General features: G+C 43.7%; 1 protein-coding gene across 1 annotated transcript in view; it reads right to left on the bottom strand.

Moving 5' to 3' along the window:
• Nucleotides 1-21,635, bottom strand: part of LOC124286617 (baculoviral IAP repeat-containing protein 6-like) — a 242,018-nt gene that overhangs the window by 15,249 nt on the left and 205,134 nt on the right. Inside the window, 9 exon segments of the mRNA XM_046722998.1 lie at nucleotides 3,742-3,903; nucleotides 4,033-4,247; nucleotides 4,503-4,607; nucleotides 5,613-5,767; nucleotides 7,105-7,463; nucleotides 7,648-7,818; nucleotides 10,165-10,379; nucleotides 10,495-10,705; nucleotides 18,107-18,375. Of these exon segments, the coding sequence (XP_046578954.1) occupies nucleotides 3,742-3,903; nucleotides 4,033-4,247; nucleotides 4,503-4,607; nucleotides 5,613-5,767; nucleotides 7,105-7,463; nucleotides 7,648-7,818; nucleotides 10,165-10,379; nucleotides 10,495-10,705; nucleotides 18,107-18,375 (1,862 nt within the window).

The following is a 21,635-nucleotide window of genomic DNA, read 5'->3' as shown; positions in this document are numbered from 1 at the left end:
GCCGATGTCAAGAAGCCCAACAATTCTCGACACTGGCGAGCGGCTCTTGTCTGTGACAGTGTCAGTGGAACGCAACGCTGAATTTTGGCCCGTCCGTCCGGGGTAACATTCCCTGACGGTTGTCGAACACTGCGCCGATGAATTGGAGTCGTTGAGTTGGTGTTAACTCCGATTTCTCGACGTTCAACAGCCACCCTAACTGCCCGAGCAGCTTGATGGTGAACTGAAGATGCTGTAGTAGAACGACTACATCCTGCTGAGCTGTATCGTCGATATAACTTTCGAATGTAATTCCTCACCGATAAAGAAAGTTTATTATAGGCTTGGTAATTCGGGTGAAAAGCCACGGGGCCATGGAAATTCCAAATAGCAGGACTCGCCATTGATAGTTGTTCCCCACGAAGACAAAGCTAATGTATTTCGGATGCCCTGGGTGAATTGGCACGCGGCAGAAGTCTCCCTTCTTCAGAATGGAGCAAATTAGACTGATTGATACCATCCTGAAGTGGGATGGTAAACGTCCTGATCTGATAGGGCGAGCTCCAAGGCGGCAGCAACAGCATCCAGTTAAGATGATACAGTTAATAGGTGGCAAAGTACGGCGCACTGCACAATCCATATCGGCTAGTTCTCTTATCTGCCACTAAGAACGGTGAACTAGGACGTTTACCATAAAGTGTGGAGATATCTTCATCCACAGGGGAGTGGTGGACAAAATGGTCATACCATGAGTGTGAGTGGCAGCCGGAGGATATCTAGGCGCTGAGAGTCCGTTCTTTGTCCTCTTAAGACTCTTGAAAGCCTGATCTAGTGATGTAGATAACTGTAAAATGCATGGATGTGGAGGTAGAGTGATGGTAGATACATTCCTGTTCTTAATGGCATAAGAGTGACATTCAGTGATCTGCTCAAGGGAAGGTGTAGCTTTTCAACAATCCATGCTAGGATGTGACATGGCTCAAGCAAATCATAACTACCCTTCAAGGTAAACAAGAAGACAAAGTCATCGATATCCCCCGCAATGGCAAAATACTCTTCATGATTATGTCTACGAGTTATGATTATGTCAAATATTTAGGTGTGTATATAGAAAAGTGGAAGGAGAGTATTGAAAGGTTTTTAAAGTTCTGCTCCAGAAAGGAGCACTATCACAATTTCAGGCTAAGTCAAACTTGTTGCTATGGAAACGCCAAAAATATTTTATTCAGAATTCCAAAACTACCAAAAGGCACCAGTACACCACCAGATCTATCTATGTGCCAAGTTTGGTGAAGAAATAGTGAATGGTTTTAGAGTTCAGCTCCGGAAAAGAGCACTACCACAATTTCAGGCTAAGTCAAACTTGTTGCCATGGAAACGCCAAAAATATTTTATTCAGAATTCCAAAACTACCAAAAGGCACCAGTACACCACCAGATCTATCTATGTGCCAAGTTTGGAGAAGAAATATTGAACGGTTTTAGAGTTCTGCTCTGGAAAAGAGCACTACCACCAATTTCAGTCTAAGTCAAACTTGTTGCCATGGAAACGCCAAAAATATTTTATTCAGAATTCCAAAACTACCAAAAGGCACCAGTACACCATCAGATCTATCTATGTGCCAAGTTTGGTGAAGAAATATTGAACGGTTTTAGAATTCTGCTCTGGAAAAGAGCACTACCACTAATTTCAGTCTAAGTCAAACTTGTTGCCATGGAAACGCCAAAAATATTTTATTCAGAATTCCAAAACTACCAAAAGGCACCAGTACACCACCAGATCTATCTATGTGCCAAGTTTGGTGAAGAAATATTGAACGGTTTTAGAGTTCTGCTCCGGAAAAGAGCACTACCACTAATTTCAGTCAAAGTCGAACTTGTTGCTATGGAAACGCCAAAAATATTTTATTCAGAATTCCAAAACTACCAAAAGGCACCAGTACATCACCAGATCTATCTATGTGCCAACTTTGGTGGAGAAATATTGAACGGTTTTAGAGTTCTGCTCCGGAAAAGAGCACTACCACCAATTTCAGTCAAAGTCGAACTTGTTGCCATGGAAACGCCAAAAATATTTAATTCAGAATTCCAAAACTACCAAAAGGCACCAGTACACCACCAGATCCATGTATGTGCCAAGTTTGGTGAAGAAATATAGAACGGTTTTAGAGTTCTGCTCCGGAAAAGACAAATGTGGACGGACGGACGGACGGACGACGACGCACGGACGCACGCACGGACGGAGTCCATTTTAATACCCCCCGCAAAACGCGTTGCGGGGGATAAAAAGTCTGAACATCAAGGAGACGGCGAAGGGATGTTCATTCGCCTGGGATGAGACGACGGGTCAGCCAGCCGAGGTAGTAGGTAATGATTGTGAAGAGTGTTCAGCCTGGCATAGTGAATTAGTATGCTGACGCCTGATGATTCAATCAGTCTTGGCGAATAAGTCTGGGTAACGTGATTAGGTTCGGCCTGGAGATTCACTACGGCGATGAGATCCGATACGGTAAGACGAACTGGTTGGGCTGTGAGAATCAATATGGCTTAGTGAGTCCGAACGGCGATGAGACTCAGTGCGGCTTGGTGAAACAGTCCGACCACGTACATCCGTTCGGTATGCTGATACCATACGATCATAAAGTCCAGATCCGATAGGTGAATCGATTCTGTGAGGTGAATCCATTCGGCTGTGTGAAATACTCCGTTGTGGTCAGTTGATTCGATTGTATGAATCATTCCGACCGTGTGAGACGGTTCGCTGAGGTGAAACATTTTTTGCCATGAGGATCAGTTCGTAGTGACAAATCAGTTTAATCATGTGAATCGTTCGGCGTGGAGAATTAGTTGGGTCCAGTGACTCGTTTCGGTTTCGTGAATTAATTCAGCATGGTGAATCAGTTCGATATGGTTGTTCAGTTCGGCGTGTAGACAAATCAGAACAGCGATGAGAACTGGTGTGGCCAGCAGACCTGGAGCGTCGGGACAATGATTCACGGCAGTGAGAGACGGATCGCTGTGAATGAAATCGCAAAGGAGATCTAATATGATGATACGAACTAGTCTGAGACTGCGATCTTGAGCAGCTTGATGAATGTGACTGGCCTGAAGAGCTGGAACAATGTTCTAGCCATAAAACACTTGAACGAACAGGCGAATCCAAGCGTTTGTCAATGCTTTTCCCAAGTGCATTGACTGATACAATCCATGCACGAAAGGTGAGGGTCTAATGTCGAAAAAATCGTTTTACATTGAGCGCAGAACTTGCATTTCTTCGAAGAAGGATTCGATTTTCCCATCGCAAAAAGCAATCATAGAACACAAAATGTTATAGAATCCACACAGGAGTGAGACAAGAAAGAGAATGATCACTCAGAGGTAGTCACGTGGGCAGGTAGTGGAGCGTGCTGCACACTCAGATGGGACCAGGTAGCTGTCCGGTAAGGGGAGCAGCATGCCATGGAGTACACGGGCGAATGGACAAGGCGGCCTAAGGAATAAGTTTTCAGTCGTTTCACTCAGTGTCGAAGTAAGAGAGAGAGGAGGTGCAAGTCGTGAGATAGCATAAGTTTAACAATTCTTACTTTAATCAAATACAGAAATATATTAATGCTTGCAATTGTCAAACAATGTCAGCTAAAGCGTGGAACATTTGTACGAACAAAGGTTGTCAACGGCAACAGATTGTGTTCAAAATCTGATATCTGACAAATCTAATTCAGTTTATGACTGCAGTTCTGGCATCTACCATATAAATACCTACCTTGCCATCATTGTATAGGTTGGGGTTGAAGCGTATGGTGTGGTTCCCTGTTGTCTCAAGGTTTATGTATGGAGGGGAGTTAGGATAATCTTGTGGAAAGTAGACATCAAACTCAAAACATCCATTTGTGTAGGGTGTATCTGAAGGACCAGTTATCAGCACCTGAAATGTATATATGGTTCACAAAATCTCTGAGCAGTGCTGCCATTATTGTATAGGTTCTTCACTTAAATGGAATATGATAACAGTTATATTTTACAGCCATTACATGAAGTCACTTTTTCTGCCTACCTTCATGATGTCAAGCCTTTCCTCATCACAGCGGACAAATACACTGCTGCTGGCTGACAAGGGTAAGGAAGTGGACAGAGTGACTGCTTCTTGTGCAAGGCGCCTTGTCCTCGATGCACTGTTAATTTCTCCAGCTGCCTTCACATTTGACTCAAAGTGATGAGGAACCAAAAATTTCAGTCCCCCAGTTTCTTCGGTAACCATTTCAAAGGTATCTGTAATATTTACACAAATTTCATGAAGACAATAGTTCAGTCAAAGTGGGTATCGTCTCCAACAGTTACAGAGATATCTGTAAATCAGGATGCCATGACTGATCTATATTACAAGGCCTTTCTCATCCCTTCAATAAAACTGGAACCATATACATGATATTCTTGTTGAACATTAGATTATTGCTCATAATGGTATATGTAGAATTTATGGGTTGACAATGTCTACAAATAACAAAATGGACAGAAGATGCATACCAAACTGCAATTCCTTCATAGACATCATGTACTTCTCCTCCAGGGTGTGGAAACATTTAGCACGATCCCGATCACTGGCCTGTGCACTTGAACTGTCTGTGTCGTCTACAAAAACATAACTTGACATTTACATCAACTGATTTAGTCATATATTCTTTGGCTAAATGGGACATTTTAGAAGTTGATCAAGGCTTCTTCAAAAGGGCTGGTGTTTCAATTATACTCATGTTTAATCATCAAAAGCTTTAGTCTAAGAGTCACTTTCTTCCAACCATAATTTTGGAATTTCCAGCTTCACTTTGAACATAAGATGCTGCAAACAGGGTTGGTAATTTCATACATTCTGGGCTTCATTAAGCAGGGGACGGGGAACCAATATTTTGCAGTAAATTACATTAAAGTCCAACTTGATTTTTTGGGACTAAGTCCAAATCATATCCATGGAAATCATGACAAATATAAATGCCAAAAATCTGCAAATAGCAAAAGGCACCACTTCAAGATCTGTTTGATATATCCGGCAAGTTTTACTGAAAAATATCAAATGGTTTTCGAGGTACGCTCTGGAAACAAAGCCCACCCCTCACTTTTGAGACTAGGTCCAAAACGTTTCCATGGAAATCAAGAAAAATAACAATAGTCATCAGAAGATGACATATCCCCCCAATATCACCCCATATTTGAAAGAACATAGAGAGAGAGAGAGAGAGAGAGAGAGAGAGAGAATAAACGGTTTTCGAGTTATGCTCCAGAAACAAAATGATGACAGATGGACGAGGCGTTGACTATATCCCCCCGGCATGTAATAAAAACTGCTAGTGGCTGCCAGGCTGTTGTGTAAACTCAACAGATTTACTAATGGTATAATAACAGTCTAAACACTTATCAATTTCTTAGAAATTCTGAAAAATATATAAATATTCTCTCATAACTTTCTACTATCAATTGTCTTTGACATACTTTGAAATGGCATAAATGCAACATATAAGATATTTTTAAGCTACGTGCATAGATCTTTCTACACAATATTTTGAAACATGATATACCTAGCCTGGTACATATCAGAAATTTTTCAAACAAATTACAAACTATCTATTATAAGAAACTAACCAATTGTATCTCTAACTCTGTCTGTAGCTACTCTGACAATGTGTGCTGTGTCCTGAATGTCAGGTATGAGAAGAGCAAGTCCTTCATTTTCTTCTTCTTCCATCTTGGCTGGTGTAGGTGTAGTAGATGAACACCCATTTTTGCCTTTGTTTGATCTACAGCGTACAAAATAAATATATAATTCTGGTTTAAACAACATAAGTTATTTTGTGCAAAACTTACTTACAAACACAAGTTTTGAAATCTCAAATGATGCACAATCAAACTGAACATTATGCACCAAAATATGTGGAAGAAATATGCAAATATGACTGACTGAGTTTGGTTTAACGCCGCTTTTAGCAATATTCCAGCAACATCACGGCGGGGGACACCAGAAATGGGCTTCACACATTGTACCCATGTGGGGATTCGAACCTTCAAATATGAAACTACTGAGGGAAAGCATGAGGCTGCATACTGAACAATTCATTTTCACCATTGACTGACACTTAGAAAGGCAAAACAATCCCTCACATAATGTTAGTTATATGTTTCACATGAGGACAGACCACATAATGAATGTGCATGCAAAACCACATCTCTCCTCGCCACCCCCATCCCTATAATTTGGGATTGTTACTCTTTCATTCTTACTAGGCAGGTAGTGAACCATTCATTACAGGGCACCCTGCAGTTTCACCGAATCCGTGGTATCGCAAATGGCATATGACTGTATTTGTTGATATAGGCAAGTTGATCAAAATTAAACTTTGAGGTCAAATATTAAGAGGCAAGAATTTTGAAATATATTATCTATCATAAAATAGCATTTTTAATAGTTTAGAGGAGGGGCTTTTTTCTGTTACTTGAAGCTTTAATGATACAAAACAAAGGAAAACATTAACCTGTCTCTCATATTGTATGTATTTTGTGTTTTTTCAAAACTTTAATTTCTCATAATATACATAACATGGCATAAAATGACACACAAGTTCATAGTGAGACAGGGCACATCATTATATTTTACAATATTGGGACTATAAAATCTAAATTGTAAAACAGATATGTAAACAAAAATATATTGCCTACCTACCCATCCTAATTTTTAAACAGCTGTTATCAGGACAGCATTTTTTCTGTGTGGCCTTACTCTTGATAACCTACCCATAGTAATACAGTAAAGAAGTACACTACATGTACGTTAATGGCTTAAATGAAAGATGTCATGCACATTAACTTGATGAATTTCAGAAATGACAACGAATGCGAGTTTTCCCAAGCACAACTGATCTGAATCACTAAAGCATGAGGTATGGACTGGCTGATCACATGTGATCCAGGCAGTGTGTTTGATTTGACCCATTTCAGACCTTGTTTGGGAACAGTTCTCTCATGGGATGACCTTTCCAGTCATGTTTTCGACATGAATCAAAAGAGTATATTTAATGCCGAACAAGATAAAAATAATTTGAAACTGTATAGGCAGACTTTGATAGTATAACAAAATAACCTTAGGCGACTGGCATATGTGTCAACACAGCCTTTCATCTTGTCCAGAAGAACCTCAATGGCAGTGGCTGAGTCTGGGGCCCCATCCTTCTCCAGTGGGCGGAGGAGGGGTACAAGGGAAGGACTGACAGCTAAACCTCGCAGAAGTTCCAACAGTGCTCGATATAATGGTACATGACGAGCCATATCCAAGACTGAGTCATTCCTCAAGTAGGATGATATAGCTGGCACCAAGCAGGACTGGGAGAGCAGATCCAACATTACTTCTGGAATAAGGCTTTTCTCTGAGGGAGGTGCATAGTTGGCATTATCAAAATCTTTTGGTAACTGACCACCAGCATTGATGTAACTTCCAAGAACCTAAAAATACAAGAAAAAAATGAAACGTGACACATAAAAGACATCTCAAACTATATACCTAGTACAATTAATCAAATAAAAATGCATTTCCAGTTGACCTGCATGGTGTAAGACACAAATGCTTAAACCTATTACCCAATGTCCCATACAAAGTTACATATAGCAAATGGCCTGCATATTGTACCTGCAAGAGACATGTGACATGTTCTTCTTCGCTTCTTTGTCTCAATAAGGCCTGTTCAGCATCCCAACTTGATGTTGTGGAACCTGTCCCAAACCCTGTACCTTTGGCCCAGTAGTGTTGTGTCTTCTCCTCTGTCTGGCTCAATGGAAGGTGGTTGGCTGATGACGTCACCTGCTCAACAGCCAAGGTAGCATGAGTCTTGGTGAAAGGGAAGTACCCTTTCATTACCATTCTCACACAAACAGCTTGAGCCCCAATACGGTTTGTCTTGAAGTGTTCTGCTCTAATACTTTTCTTTGGCTTTTTTATTCCTTTACACTGAGGTGATATATATGTATACATATAAACCAATTTATACATTATCTGGGTGTGACAGAATTCATTGCAGAGTGGCAGCACATTGCAGAGAATAGATTTTCCTGACTAGGACTTAGATTAGCTGATGTCAGATTGGATGGGGGAACACCTGGCTCCCCCGAGTATGTCTGTATGTCTGAAATCTTACTGGGCTCCTGAGTAATTTTTGCAGGAGTACAATCTGGGGTTCCTTTCTTTGCCCTTTTATATACTAAACCTCAAAAGAAACGCAACTTGAATTGCAAATGCCAACAAATGTTAATTTATGGAACACATAATTTGAACATTATGAATAAACAACAGACAAGTAAACGTTGAAGAAATGGGTAGTGGTCTCTGGTGAAAACAACACTAATGTTTATTGAAAAAGCACTTGTCACCACTCCACCCCCAAACACAAAAAATGTCATGAAACAGTGTCTCCATCAGTAGCGGGTGTGACCCCCATTGGCTGCAATACACGCAGTACAGCGTCGTCTCATTGAGTCAACAAGTGTCTGGAAGAAGGCTTGGGACATTTGATTCCTTTCTCTGACCAATCTGGCTTCCAAATCCCTAAGGTTTAGTGGTGGACCAGCTGCCTGTATCCGTCTTCCAATGTCATCCCACACATGCTCGATCGGTGCCATATCCGGGGACAGAGAGGACAGGGCACTACAGCAATGTTGTTCCCTCTCAGGAAGTCCATAGAGACCCGTGCTGTGTGAGGATGAGTATCATCCTGCTGGAAAACCTGGAGCTGAGGCTGCGCCTAGAACAGCGGTACAACGTGGTTTTGAAGAATTTCGTTTCTATAGACTATGACAGTCACACGTTGACGAAACACGTGCAAAGGTATTCTCTGGTGGTAGCTGAAGCCACCCCACACCATGACGCTATCTCCTCACCAGCGGTCAGCCTCCAGGACGCAGCAGTTGGCGTAACGCTCATTACGTCGTCTCAATACATGGAATCGGCCTTCGGCGTGTGACATGTGGAATCTCGACTCATCAGAAAACAACACTTGTTGCCATTGTTGACGTCGCCAATGCTGGTGTTGTCGAGCCCACTGTAAACGATGGTGGCGGTGACGTTGTGTAAGTATTGGTCTGACGTAAGGACGGCGACATCTGATCCCGCTGCCCTCAGTCGACGACAAACGGTGTCTGCAGAAATGTTACGGTGTGGCCCTTGAATGGTTGCAGCCGTCTGTGATGCTTGTTGTTGTGGGGTACGCAGATGAGTAACCTGGATGTGACGATCTTGACCTGGCGTTGTTACTCTCGGACGTCCTGAGCGTGGCCGGTCTTGAACATTTCTGGTTTGTCGATGCCTTGCGGAGAGTCTGGTGATTGATGTCACGTGACATCCGAAGTGCCTGGCCACCGCAGTTGCTGTTGATCCGGTCAGCAACATTCCAATGGCGATCCCTCGCTGCTGTTGCGTTAGAAGTGGCATGTTTTTTCAGGGTTCTTCAAGTCGATTTTGTGGTGTATGGTGTTTTTTTTTAATGACCTGCCTTATAAAGGATTCAACTGGATTGAAATGCTCGCATTGTTGTGTGAAACGTTAATAAATCGTGCAGGAAACACCCAAAGCATGAAAACAATCGCATTCGGGCGATATGGTCAAGAATAACCGGAAACAACGGCAAAACCATCTTGGAATGAGTGGTTTCATCATGGGATAGTTTTTCCCCCTTTAATAAATTTATTTGAAGCGCATGTTTTTCACAAAGTAAGTTGCGTTTATTTTGAGGTTCAGTATATAATCATCGCATATTTCTCAAAGGCTTCAGAAGACAGTGTTTGACTAAAGAACATAGCATGGCCACACAATCCCAGCAGTCATAATGTGGATCTTGCTGAGACATAATTTTACCATAAGCAGCACATTTTTTTGTACCGAAAGGGGAAGCAGAGATGAGTCTAGATCTTTAAGATTTACCCATTATAATAGGGAAATGAACAGAAGAAAGAGGAAATCAGTTCAGAGAACAAGTGACACTAAAGGACAAGAGTAGTCTGTTCAGTTTATCAATCATGGGAAAACATACTGACATTTCACATTTGGTACTGTAACCAAGCTAGTAAAGTCAAATGGATACAAATTGTTGGCAAGACTCCTTTTAACTACAGATGCAATGGCTATCCATGAATATAAACGCGAGTAACTTCCTACCTCCTGCTGGAATGTCCCTGAGGTGATCCGAGGTGCATGGTGACTCAGTACTGACAAACAAGCCAGGATAAGATGAACTGCGCCTATATCAAGAGCCATTCGTCTCAAAAGTACACCATCATCTGTTGTCAGTGGAGTGGCATCAAACAGTGACTTAAGCACAGTGAAAGGCAATGTAGGTAAGGAGTTGGCCAGAGGTGAAGTTAAAATGTGACCTGAAAAAATGTAACAAGTATGTAACAATGAAAAGAACAGTACTATCAGGTACCAATTATAAGTGGAAACTCATGAATATTGTATTAAATTTTAACAGCCATAAAAGACAAGTACCTCCATCTCCGTCATCTGTGACTCCCAGAACAAGTCTCAATAGACACTGTGCCTTCTTTCTCTCTTTCAGCAGGACTTCAGCATAGCCTGGTAGCCGAAGGAACAAGCCAAATGCAATGAGCGAGTGAGGAGGTATGGAAGGCATGCCCGAAGAAGAGTGGCGAGCAGTCCTCTGTGCAGTTGGGGCAGGAGAAACTGGTTCCACATATGGCTGCAAAAATATTATATTCATCAATAATGGTTACTGGCATTGAATCTCTTTAGGAAATAGATGGCAAAATACAAACCTGTGTAAGATTCAGTTGAATCTGCTAACCCTGTCCACCCCCAAATTTATAATTGCACTTTCCTACAGCTCACAAACATGCCAACAGAGGCAAGTACATAACAATAATAATTTTAGTAAAATCTAAATATTTTTTATATTTGTATACTTATCCTGCACTACTTACTTCCTGCACTTATTGCTTACGGCTCGAAAAGCGTGGCTTGCCAGACGATGTCAAAAAGACGTAGAACTGCAATCACTTCCTGGTCTCGGCTGCTTACTCGTCTGCGCATGCGTCACCGGAAGGTGACGTCAGCCACCTCAGATTATTGCTTAGAAATCCCACAGATGGCAAAACTAAGCGGGGAGGTAGCTGATAGCACAGGGTGGGCCCTTATCATAAGTAGTGCAGGATAAGTATACAAATATAAAAAATATTTAGATTTTACTAAATTTTTAACTAATCCTGCACTACTTACTTCCTGCACTTTATCCGACAGGCTGGAAGGTGGGCGTGTCATCTGAGGGATCGCCTCACTTACGTAATAGCAGCCAGCTCAATCCGTAATCCCGTGCTTTCGGAAGCGTTGATAACGCGCCTATAACAGAGAGCTTAATTAGCGAAAGTGACGATCAGGTAGCGGTAATTCGCAAATAAGACTGCGTCTTAAATGAAAAGAACCCACTAATTTTAAAGCTGGCGAAGCTTAAGGAATGCAGCAAAAAGCATGGACTTGAAAAAACAAGGATAACTCCTTAACTGACATACCTAGTTGTTTGTGAAGAAAAACAACTCATTCCCCACATGGTCCGTGGAAGGAAACACAAGGCAGGAGGGTCACTTTCTTCGGAATGGCGAAGTTGCTGAGCAACCACCAATGGTCGAAGCTGTGGACATCATTAACGTCCTTGACAGCCATGTCAATGAAGTAATGACTGGCAAACACTGTGTCCGACCGCCAAAACAACCTTGCATAATGGATGACACAGTGCAATTACTGTGAAGTGCCATAGTCGAAGCAAGTGCTCGAATCTCGTGGGGATGAGAGGACGTAGGAGGGTCCAGCCCAGCAGCTTTATACGCCTGAAGAATGGTTGTTCTTAACCATAAGGCAATAGTGTTTTGCTGACATCTGACTCGCGGCGCCGGGACAGTGGAAGAAATAACCGTTTCCTTGTACCACGAGCTAACTTTGGTGTGATCAATGTAAGTTTTGAGCGCCATCGAATCGGACATAGCAGTAATTCCGCATCGTCTTCAGAGCCAACAATAGATGATAATGGCGGGATGGAAAACTGGCGATCAGGTTGACCTGGTAGTTGGTTTTTAGTGATGAAATCCCAACACAGACCTAAGTGCACAGAACCATGACGACGACGTTCAAACTTGATCCTAGTCACGTCAAGGGCGTGAACCTCACTCACTCTAGCCGCAGTCGCTAATGACAACAGAAATGCCGTCTTCCTGGATAAATCAGTGAGGGAAGCGTTATCAAGAGGTTCATAAGGTGCACCACGGAGATGGTCTAAAACAGTGTTGAGATTCCATGCCGGGCGATCTAAACTTCAACTTCTGGTCTTCAAGTCGGAATGAGCGAAGCATGGCCTGTAATTCTGGGATTTTGGAAATCCTTCTGTCAGTGGGAATCGCTAAAACAGAGCTAATTGCGTAAACACATTGGCAATGGTGCCTCCCTTCAGACGCCTGGACGCTCGGAGATAAAGTAAGAAATCTGCTATGAACTGAGGAGACACAGTCAGCGGATCCTGCTTCTTGGTAACACAAAAACGTTCAAACGACTGCCACTTGTCGTCATACAAATGTCTAGTAGAAGTTCTGTGCACCGTCGCAATGGCTTTGGCTGCTCTAGCCGAAAAACCCTTAGCACTCAGTGCTTTCTGCAAATGGTCCATGCGTGCAGATTGAATCAGTCTGGAGCCGGATGCGGGAAGACGGCTGTGAGGGTGCACGAGAACGTTCCTCCACGGGTAGAGGGACGGGATCTCCTACCACTAGACTTTGTAGAACGGAAACCAGTTCCTGGCTGGCCACCAAGTGACGACCAAAATTAGTAAGTAAGCAAGTTGTCTCCTTGACTTTGGCGAGAACTTTGGGTAATAGAACTGGTGGCGGAACGCATGCTCTGCGTGAAGTCCCTCCCAAGATAGGTTGAGAGCATCCACCGCCCAAGCCGCTGGATCTGGGACTGGGGACACATACACTGGCAGTTGATGGTTTTGGCTGGTGGCAAACAGATCTATGTTTGGAGAACCCAGTGCGTGACTTAAGAGAGTGAAGGCCTCCTTTGTAGCATCCACTCCGTGGGAGCAACTCTGTCGGGTCTCGAGAGGCGCCTGCTAGTATATTGCGGCACCCCAGAATATGCCGAACTCTCAACAGAATGTGGAGATCGTCGACCAGTTGAAAGAGCCGAAAGGTCTGATCGAGGAGAAGATGTGAGTGTGTCGAACCTTGCCTTCGTCAGATGTACCATACGACCGCGTGGTGTTGTCTGTAGCCACTAGAAGACAAGTTCCTCGAGTCGATGTGCCCAATGATGAATAGCGAGGATCATGGCCTCCAACTCCAGACTGTTTATATGCCAGTTGATGTGTTGACCCGACCACAGGCCGGAGGCTGTCTGGTCGCGTGTAAGTGAGCGCCCAACCCTGCAGGGAGGCGCCCACGAACAGTTGGCAATCCGGAGGCTGCTCTGTCAAAGAGACTCCTCCTAAGACGTTCAATGGGTGAGTCCACCAAAGAAGATAGCGATGTAACTGAGGTGGAAGGCAAAACCGTTGATGAATGTCTGCCCGACAAATGTATGGTTGAAGAAAACGCTGCAGAGGACGAAGTTGAAGACGCCCTCTGCTGGTAAGATCCTGCGCCGACGCCAACAATCCCAGAAGTGACTGCCACTCTCTGAGGGACAGAGGTTGGGAGAGCGACGGAATCAGAGACTGAATCTTGTCCCACCTGTCCAGGGAATCTGAACTAGGTTCTTGTCCGCCTGGAAATGGCCTCCGATGAACGCCAGAGTGTGAGTCGGGACAATCCGATTTGTCCAAGTTGACCAGCCACCCTAGTTGGCTTAACAGACTAAGGGTGAAATCCCGTTGTTGTATAAGAAGTAGACGGTCTAACAGGTGCATAAGGCAATCGCCCAGGTGCGGTCGAAATTGATGCCCGTCAAATGCAGATACCGGAAATAGGAGTTGTGATACGGTGAACAACCAGGGGCCGTTGAAATTCCAAATGGGAGGACAGCCCATTGGAAATGTTGATTGTTGAAAATAAAGCGCAGGTACTTCCTGTCGCTGGGGCGATTGGAACATGGAGGTATGCATCCTGTAGGTCCAGGCTGATGAGGAAGTCGTTGGACGATACCATAGATTTGAGGTATTCGAGGGACGCCATTCGAAGTGCGGAGGACGTTCCAGGAAAGTCTCGTTGAAATAGGACAGATTGTGAATCATCCTCATTTTCGCTGGACCCTTTCTTTGGCACTAAGAATATTGGAGAATAAAACCCTGGTGTTATGATGGGATACGGGAGGAGTTCGATGGCTCTTTTCTCCAACAAAATCGCTATGTTCTCCGCTAGAAGGTTGTGTTGAACCTGAGAGTGATTGTGCCGGAGCGGGAACATTGTCAGAGGTGGATCGGAGAGGAGGGGAGCCAAACCCCTGCCTCAATATATCGGGTGACGATGGATCCTCTAGGATGGACCAATTTTCCCAAAAGATCCCTATTCTCCCACCTACCGGTGTAGGATAAACTGGGACGACTGGAGGTGGGAGTGTCCAGTCGCATGCGTGTCCCTCACTTCACTTGCCCCTACGCCTTCGCCGCCTCTGGGCGGAGCACGGCGACGCTGATATCCACCCCTGTCTGATCTAGGCTTGGCACCACGCCCCTGCCACGAGACGGCGCTGAGTTTCTGGCACCGAACAGACGGTCGCCGAGGCTGGTAGGTGTTGGATGACGGAGGCAGGACGTTGTCCCTTTGAAACGCTTTCAAGGCAGTCTTCCCTTTGGCAAAATCACACACCTGCCGATAAACATCATGAATGGCATCGTTAAACAGTGACGACGATGACCAGGGTTGGTGGAATAATTTCCGCTGAAATTCGAATCCCATGAAGAAAAGGAGAGAAAGCCTTGCCGACGGATTACGCACGTGTTGGCAAGCGCCGACCTAAGGTGTTCACGCAGGTCAGTGATCACTTTACCCTGCCATAGCATCATAGTTGTGAGATGATCCAGTCGATCCGGATTTATTTCCTTAAGATCCTGAGTGATGGCATCAGTCGCTGACGCCAATGCCGATATAGGGCGGAGCATACGCTTAAGCTCTAAGTCCAAAGCCGCGACCCTTGTATCCTGAACTTTATAGGAGGACACAGAGGAAGAACCTGTCACACGTTTCATTTCCTCATCCACCTTAGTCACTGTCTGTCCAGTCAAACACGTGATCAAAGCCAAGGTGATTAGAGCCCGTGTCTTCCTCATAGTCTGGGGCAAAGTCCCTCTCAGAGGACGGTGAACGAAACGGCAAGGGGGAACGGCTACATGCAGACGACGCCTTAGCAGAAGACGCCTTACTACGAGGTCTCGACCTATGTTCGCCTGCCGAAGACGTGGACGCAACGGGAGACGTTGGCGTAGGCACAGGAGCAGACAAAGTTGACAGGATAGGCACCGATGCTGGAGGAGGCAGAGGCGCCGGAATCGTCGGAGGTGGCAAAGGTGGCAAAGGCGCTGGAGGCGCCGTAGGGGGGAGAGGCGCCGATGTAGCTGGTGGCATAAACGCATAGGCGCTTGATGTACCGGATTGACCTGATAGTAAAGTCAAGAGAGTGCTGAGCGTGGATACATCAAACTGCTGGTGGCCGTGATGGCGTTTGCATCATAGACGCTTGAGGCATTGGAAACCCCGTATGTGGTTGATACGCATAAGGCTTCGCCCCGGAACACTGGCTGGGGTGTCTGATACGGGCGAAACTGCTGGCCCATCGGGTCGTTGTGGAGATGACATCGGCAAACCGCGGAGGAGGTGAGGAGTGCCGTTAGCGGCCGCGATCCAAGCGCCGAACAAGCGCAAGCACCGCTGCTTAAGCACCGAGGCCAAGCGCCGAAGCCAAACGCTGTAACACCCGTGACATAAGCGCTAAGACATAATCTGAATGCTGGTGACAGGCGACTCGTTGACACAGTTGACGCCGCAACACTTGACGACGACGAGTGGTCGCCAGGGACCGTGTCGAAGTAGTAGACATACTCCTCCGCCTCTGTTGTCCCAGGCTTCTTAACAACCTGTAGATAAACGGAGAAACTCTTGGGTGATAGCACAGCGCAGCTGGCACATTTATGGCCAGGGTACATTGAGTAGTACAATTCAAACATCGGGATGAGGGTCTTTACGAGACTTCCCACCCCGACAATGTATACAACTTGCACTGTACATAGATCTGCAATGAAGCAGAAAACCCAGTGAACGCACATACAAAGTAATGAATATAACAGCAAAGTTGAGAACAAAAGTCTCAAAATAACTGAAAGTTTAAGAGACCATAATACAGGCACAATAAATATACCACTATTATATGGTATAGTATATAAGCCTGAACCAAATGAAACACAACGACGTATCAAATACGGCAAAGTGTTTTAATGGCGAAGTGAAAGTGTGATGACGGGACCGTGTATAAACGAACGACATCACTACACAGAACTACTGAATGACAAAAAAAGAAAGTGAAAGATAATACCTACACTTCTTGTAGAGGTACAAAAACAAAATACACACAAAGTCAGTCTTTATTAATGCTTCACAAAATATAATCCCGTAGGATACAAGTTGAGCTGGCAAACAACATGTCTAACGAGGCGTGCGAAAAGCAATAATCTGAGGTGGCTGACGTCACCTTCCGGTGACGCATGCGCAGACGAGTAAGCAGCCGAGACCAGGAAGTGATTGCAGTTCTACGTCTTTTTGACATCGTCTGGCAAGCCACGCTTTTCGAGCCGTAAGCAATAAGTGCAGGAAGTAAGTAGTGCAGAATTAGTTAAAAATTTAAATATTCAAGGCTTAAGAACACGAATAAAAGAAGTATCTGAATTATAACAAAGAATGTTCGATTGTATAACATTGCACATACATTTTCTACTCCAAAAAAGATTTCTGATTTATTTCCCTGAGCTGTATGAATGAGTGTTTCAAATTTGTGTTCTGTGATATACCACAACTGGGATTATTCAAACAAAGTTTAAGCTCAATGGGCCTTGTAGTGTCAGAGGAAGTGACAGACTTACAGGTTAGACAGACTGTCATGTGCCATGCCATTACCACATAATGGTGACAGACATCCACAGATATCAGAAAATGTCAGCTATGAACTTTCCTTTTCATTTCTTAACCTTTTGTCAGAAGAAAAAGGAAAGTTCATATTTTCACCACCAGCATAATTGTAGTCCAATTGCTGACTTCCTGGCCCCACACCTGTAGCATACTAGCATGCCTCAATCTTACTAATATTGATGTTGAATGTGTGACAATAAAACAACCTAATACAGTTATGACTATATTTACACCAAGTAAAGAAGACACCAAAGTTTACTTTGACTATGACATAGACTTTGACTATACTCAATATCACTGTATGGAACAAACCAAGTCAAAGGTTTGTGAAAGTAACAGTATATTAGTGTAGCTCACACTCAACGATGCAAGCAGTTTTTCCTTCAACCTTTATAACAACCATCAACATACTACTAACGTTTGATGATGTCGTTTCCTGTACATGAAAATATGAATTGTCATGCCTTAATAGAGACAACCATGCCTAAGACACTGATTATATTACTGTAATTTGAATGATGACCATGACAAAAAGAATGACCCTGAAACAACTTGACAGGTATGAAGTAAGTTTGGTGATAAGTTTGGAGCTGGAAACATATAGCAAACTGCATGATGCTCATTAGATGCATTTCAAAAAGTAAATAATTGCTCCATAAAGCAAATATGGTATAACTTGAGAAGGCCCCTATCTTTGGGTAGCATCAGAAGTGTCATACTGAGAATGACATGCATCAACAAAGTCAGCATGTCTGACCACAAGATCAAACTATCACCTCTTAGCACAAACAAGGGATGCTGAAGACCAATTGTAACCAAATCTTCACTGCTACCTTCGTTACAGAAGTCAGTTCAATAATACTTGTCACTTGTGACAATAATTGCCATCAGGATAAACTAACCATAAAGGGTAGTATCCTTCTATAATCATTACCTCTATCTGATGCTTTTACCAGCCAGGAGCAAAGCCCAGTTACACTTACATCATAAAATTCATCAGAAGATTCCACAGTAACCCAGTCTTGACCAATATCAGATACATTGTTGTTATCAGTAGTAGCCTCTGGCGATGCAGCTTGCCGGGTGATCTCTGGGTAGAGTAATGGCAGGTGTTCAGCAAGGAGAGCAAGTCCTCCAACACTCGCAAATACTTGCAGAGCTGAAGGAAATGTAGCAGAACACAGCAACACCTGGTTGGGGACATCCTCCTCCTTCATGTTCCAGTCTTCCATTGGCACAGCACATCCAACATCTACAAACAAAACAATCCATGGAATTACAACCTTCAAAAGCCCCGTTACAAGCAAAATGATCATAGGATCATAGGACGCCATGCATACAGAACTCTGTGAATAATTCAACAATGACATTGATCTTGTTTATTAAAAATGTATTAAACCTCAGGACACTGAGAGAATGTTATTTTAAATTTTTAGAAGATATTTGCAACTTGGTAACTATTTAAAATGTATTACCACAATTTATGTAAGTCATTAGCTTTTCCCCATACCATTTCCACCTACAGAATATCAGATATTGCCATGTTTATTTGACGCCACTGACATAGCTTGACCAAAGCTCAAAATAATCAGTTAACCGGAAAAATTCAACATCATAACAAATAGATGATCATTAATGGCTTGCAGAAACCTCATCATTGGTACACATTAAAGTCACATTTCACCAGTCATGTAGTACTTCAAAAAATACTGGAAACTGAAAATTACATTAAGTTAAAGTCATTGCAGATGGAGCAAGCACCAATATGATGTTATTCAGAGAGGCTGTCAAAAATGGGGGCTGAAAAGTTTTGAGCTGATGTTAAGGAAGGAGCTTGTGCACATCCATCACCAAACTGTCTGAAAGTATCCTGTATTCTGTAATGGTGCGGTCCCAGTGGCGACCTCGGGAGCTCGACCGACTCGACCTCGCAAACTACTCCACCGGTCTCGACCTCACAACGACCTCATGACCTTAGTTGATTTCAGTCGACCTATCTCGACTTAGGTCGGCTAAGTTGAGAAGACCTATACTCGACCAGCCAGACCTGTATATCGACTAATTTCAATTATTAATTCCGTCCCTAAGTCGACCGGCCCGACCTCACCACTCGACCTGTGTTCAACCGGAGCGACTGGTTCTCTACAGAAATTCCATTTTTCTGCCGAGTAGACCCTTGGTTTCCAAATTGTATAAATTACAGGGTGCATTTTCACCAGTTACCCATTCAATTAGAGGACTGCAAAGTAGTAACATCACCATCAGGGACCTTGACGTAACCTGGTGAGCCCGGAGAAGCGAAGACTGCTTACCCTTTGGGTGCAGATAGCCTGGCACCTGCTTGAATGGGTGGATGGCCTGGAGAATGCCAACCCTCCTCCAAAGCCAAAGCCGTAAGCACATCAATCCTATCCTTGACGCCTTCAAAGCTGAGTACCGCTCAGATGAGTGGGATCAGAGTAGATGGAATACTGTAGCCCGTGCTTTCAAGGAAAGGTGGCAATTTCCATATTGCACCAGTGCGTTTGATGGCAAGCACATACGCATCAAGAAGCCTCCCAAAAGCGGGTCTCTCTTCTACCTGCAGTAGAAAGTACTTCTTCTCTATCGTCTTGCTGGCACTTGCAGATGCCGACTACAAGTTCCCGTGGGTCAACGTCGGGGCCAAAGGATCAGCATCAGACGCTGATGGTCTTCAACCATTCACGAGATCGGATGGAGGGTGATGACCTTGTATTCCCCGTATGGTGTGCCATACTTCATCATCGGAGACGATGCCTTTCCACTCCGCCCCTGGATGAAGTCCTTTTCCATGCGTCAGATGGACCCCGATCAGCAGATCTTCAACTGCAGGTAATTATTCTTTTCCATAAATACCTAAATCAAATTATAACTTAGTATCTTTGGGTGTATGCAATATTATATCAAAGGTTTTGAATTTTGAATGCATTTGACTTAAAAATGTTTAATTTGTGACTTTTGCAGACTGTCTCGGCTAGACGAAAGTGGTGGAGAATACCTTCGGGATTCTGGCTATGAGGTTCCAGATCCTCCTCGGCTCCCTAAATAGCACTGCAGACAGAGCTGAAGAGATAACCCAGGCCTGCGTCACTTTACACAACATGCTGAGAACGAGGAACCGGAACAGTCAGATGAACCTCATAGACCGGGGAATGGGGACTGTTCACTCACCCCAGGCGAGTGGCAGTCCTGCACACAGCTGCTTGATGGGGATAACCGGGGTGCGAGGAACGTTACCCCACTAGATGGCACCAACCAAAGAAACTATTTGAAGGACTATTTCATGGGCCCAGGAGCTGTTCATTGGCAAGAGAAAATGATATCCAAATGACTCTATTATTTAGGACTACTTCATTTACAAAGGAACTCTTGTTTTGTTTTTTATTTACACTATTTACAATTGGTAAATGCGGAAAAAAAACACAAAGAAAACTAACTATATACATGATGAACAAAACAAACTTTACTACAATCGTACAAGATGTATTTACATTTACACTTAGCAATGGATGGAAAATACAAAAAAAATATCAGATAAAAAAGCTTTAAATCTTGTATTGGAAACTCATTTAAATAATCTGAAGGTAACATTTCACATCAGCATCAAGTGCTCATGACAATATATGAGTATCAAGTTCTATTTCTCAGTTTCACTGTCCTTGCTGAGAGTCCTGAACATGTGAATGATCCTCTGAGGTGTGTGTAGGGTCCAAGAGACCGCTTGGCAGGTACAGAGATATACCTGCTGCAGCACTGGCATGGAGTCAAAGTTGGGGAAGATACCAGCCTGAACCGCTGCTTTGCGGCGTGTTGCAGAGGGTGGTGTGCTCAGGGTGGACCTCTGGGTGGCAGCAAGTTGGTGTGGAGATGATGTGCTACCACTGGCTGCCGTTTGGCTTTTATGAAGCATCTGGAAAGATGGCGACCATTTATTCGGTCGGCACGGACTCGATTAGGTAGAGTTGAGGTCGAGATAGGTTGACTTCAGGTCGAGTCGGTCGACTCCAGGTTGAGTCCAAGTCGAGTCCAATTCGAGTTGATCAACTCAAGGTCGAGTCGAGGTCGAGTCAAGGCCGAGTACAGCGACTCTAAGACGAACACAGATCGGCATGTCAGGCACCTCGAACTTCAACTCGACCTAATGTTGACCTAAACTCGACCTTTTTTCGACCTATTCTCGGACCATAAGATATCATAATATCCTCTGATGGGCAGATATCTGAATTTGAATTCATGTACTCTTATGAATATAACCCCTACCGAACTTCCAATCTTTTTGATGAAAAGGGGTATCATCTTCTTTTATAAACAAAAGAAGTAAATCAAAGACTTCATGGATGTGTAAGAATTGCATATAATACTATTCTTGCTTGTATTAAGAGGATCCATATGTTAGGAATAGGTTGTAAACTTAACTGAATTGTGTCACTCATGCTCTGAATTACTCAGTAAAACAGGGTCATGGACTCTCAGCTCTAGGTGAGATTATCT

The sequence above is a fragment of the Haliotis rubra genome, unplaced genomic scaffold (genome assembly GCF_003918875.1).
Source record: "Haliotis rubra isolate DU_JTF1 unplaced genomic scaffold, ASM391887v1 Scf388, whole genome shotgun sequence".
NCBI lineage: Eukaryota > Metazoa > Mollusca > Gastropoda > Lepetellida > Haliotidae > Haliotis > Haliotis rubra.
Note: the sequence above shows the minus strand (reverse complement) of the source record. Positions and strands in the feature narration are given on the sequence as shown.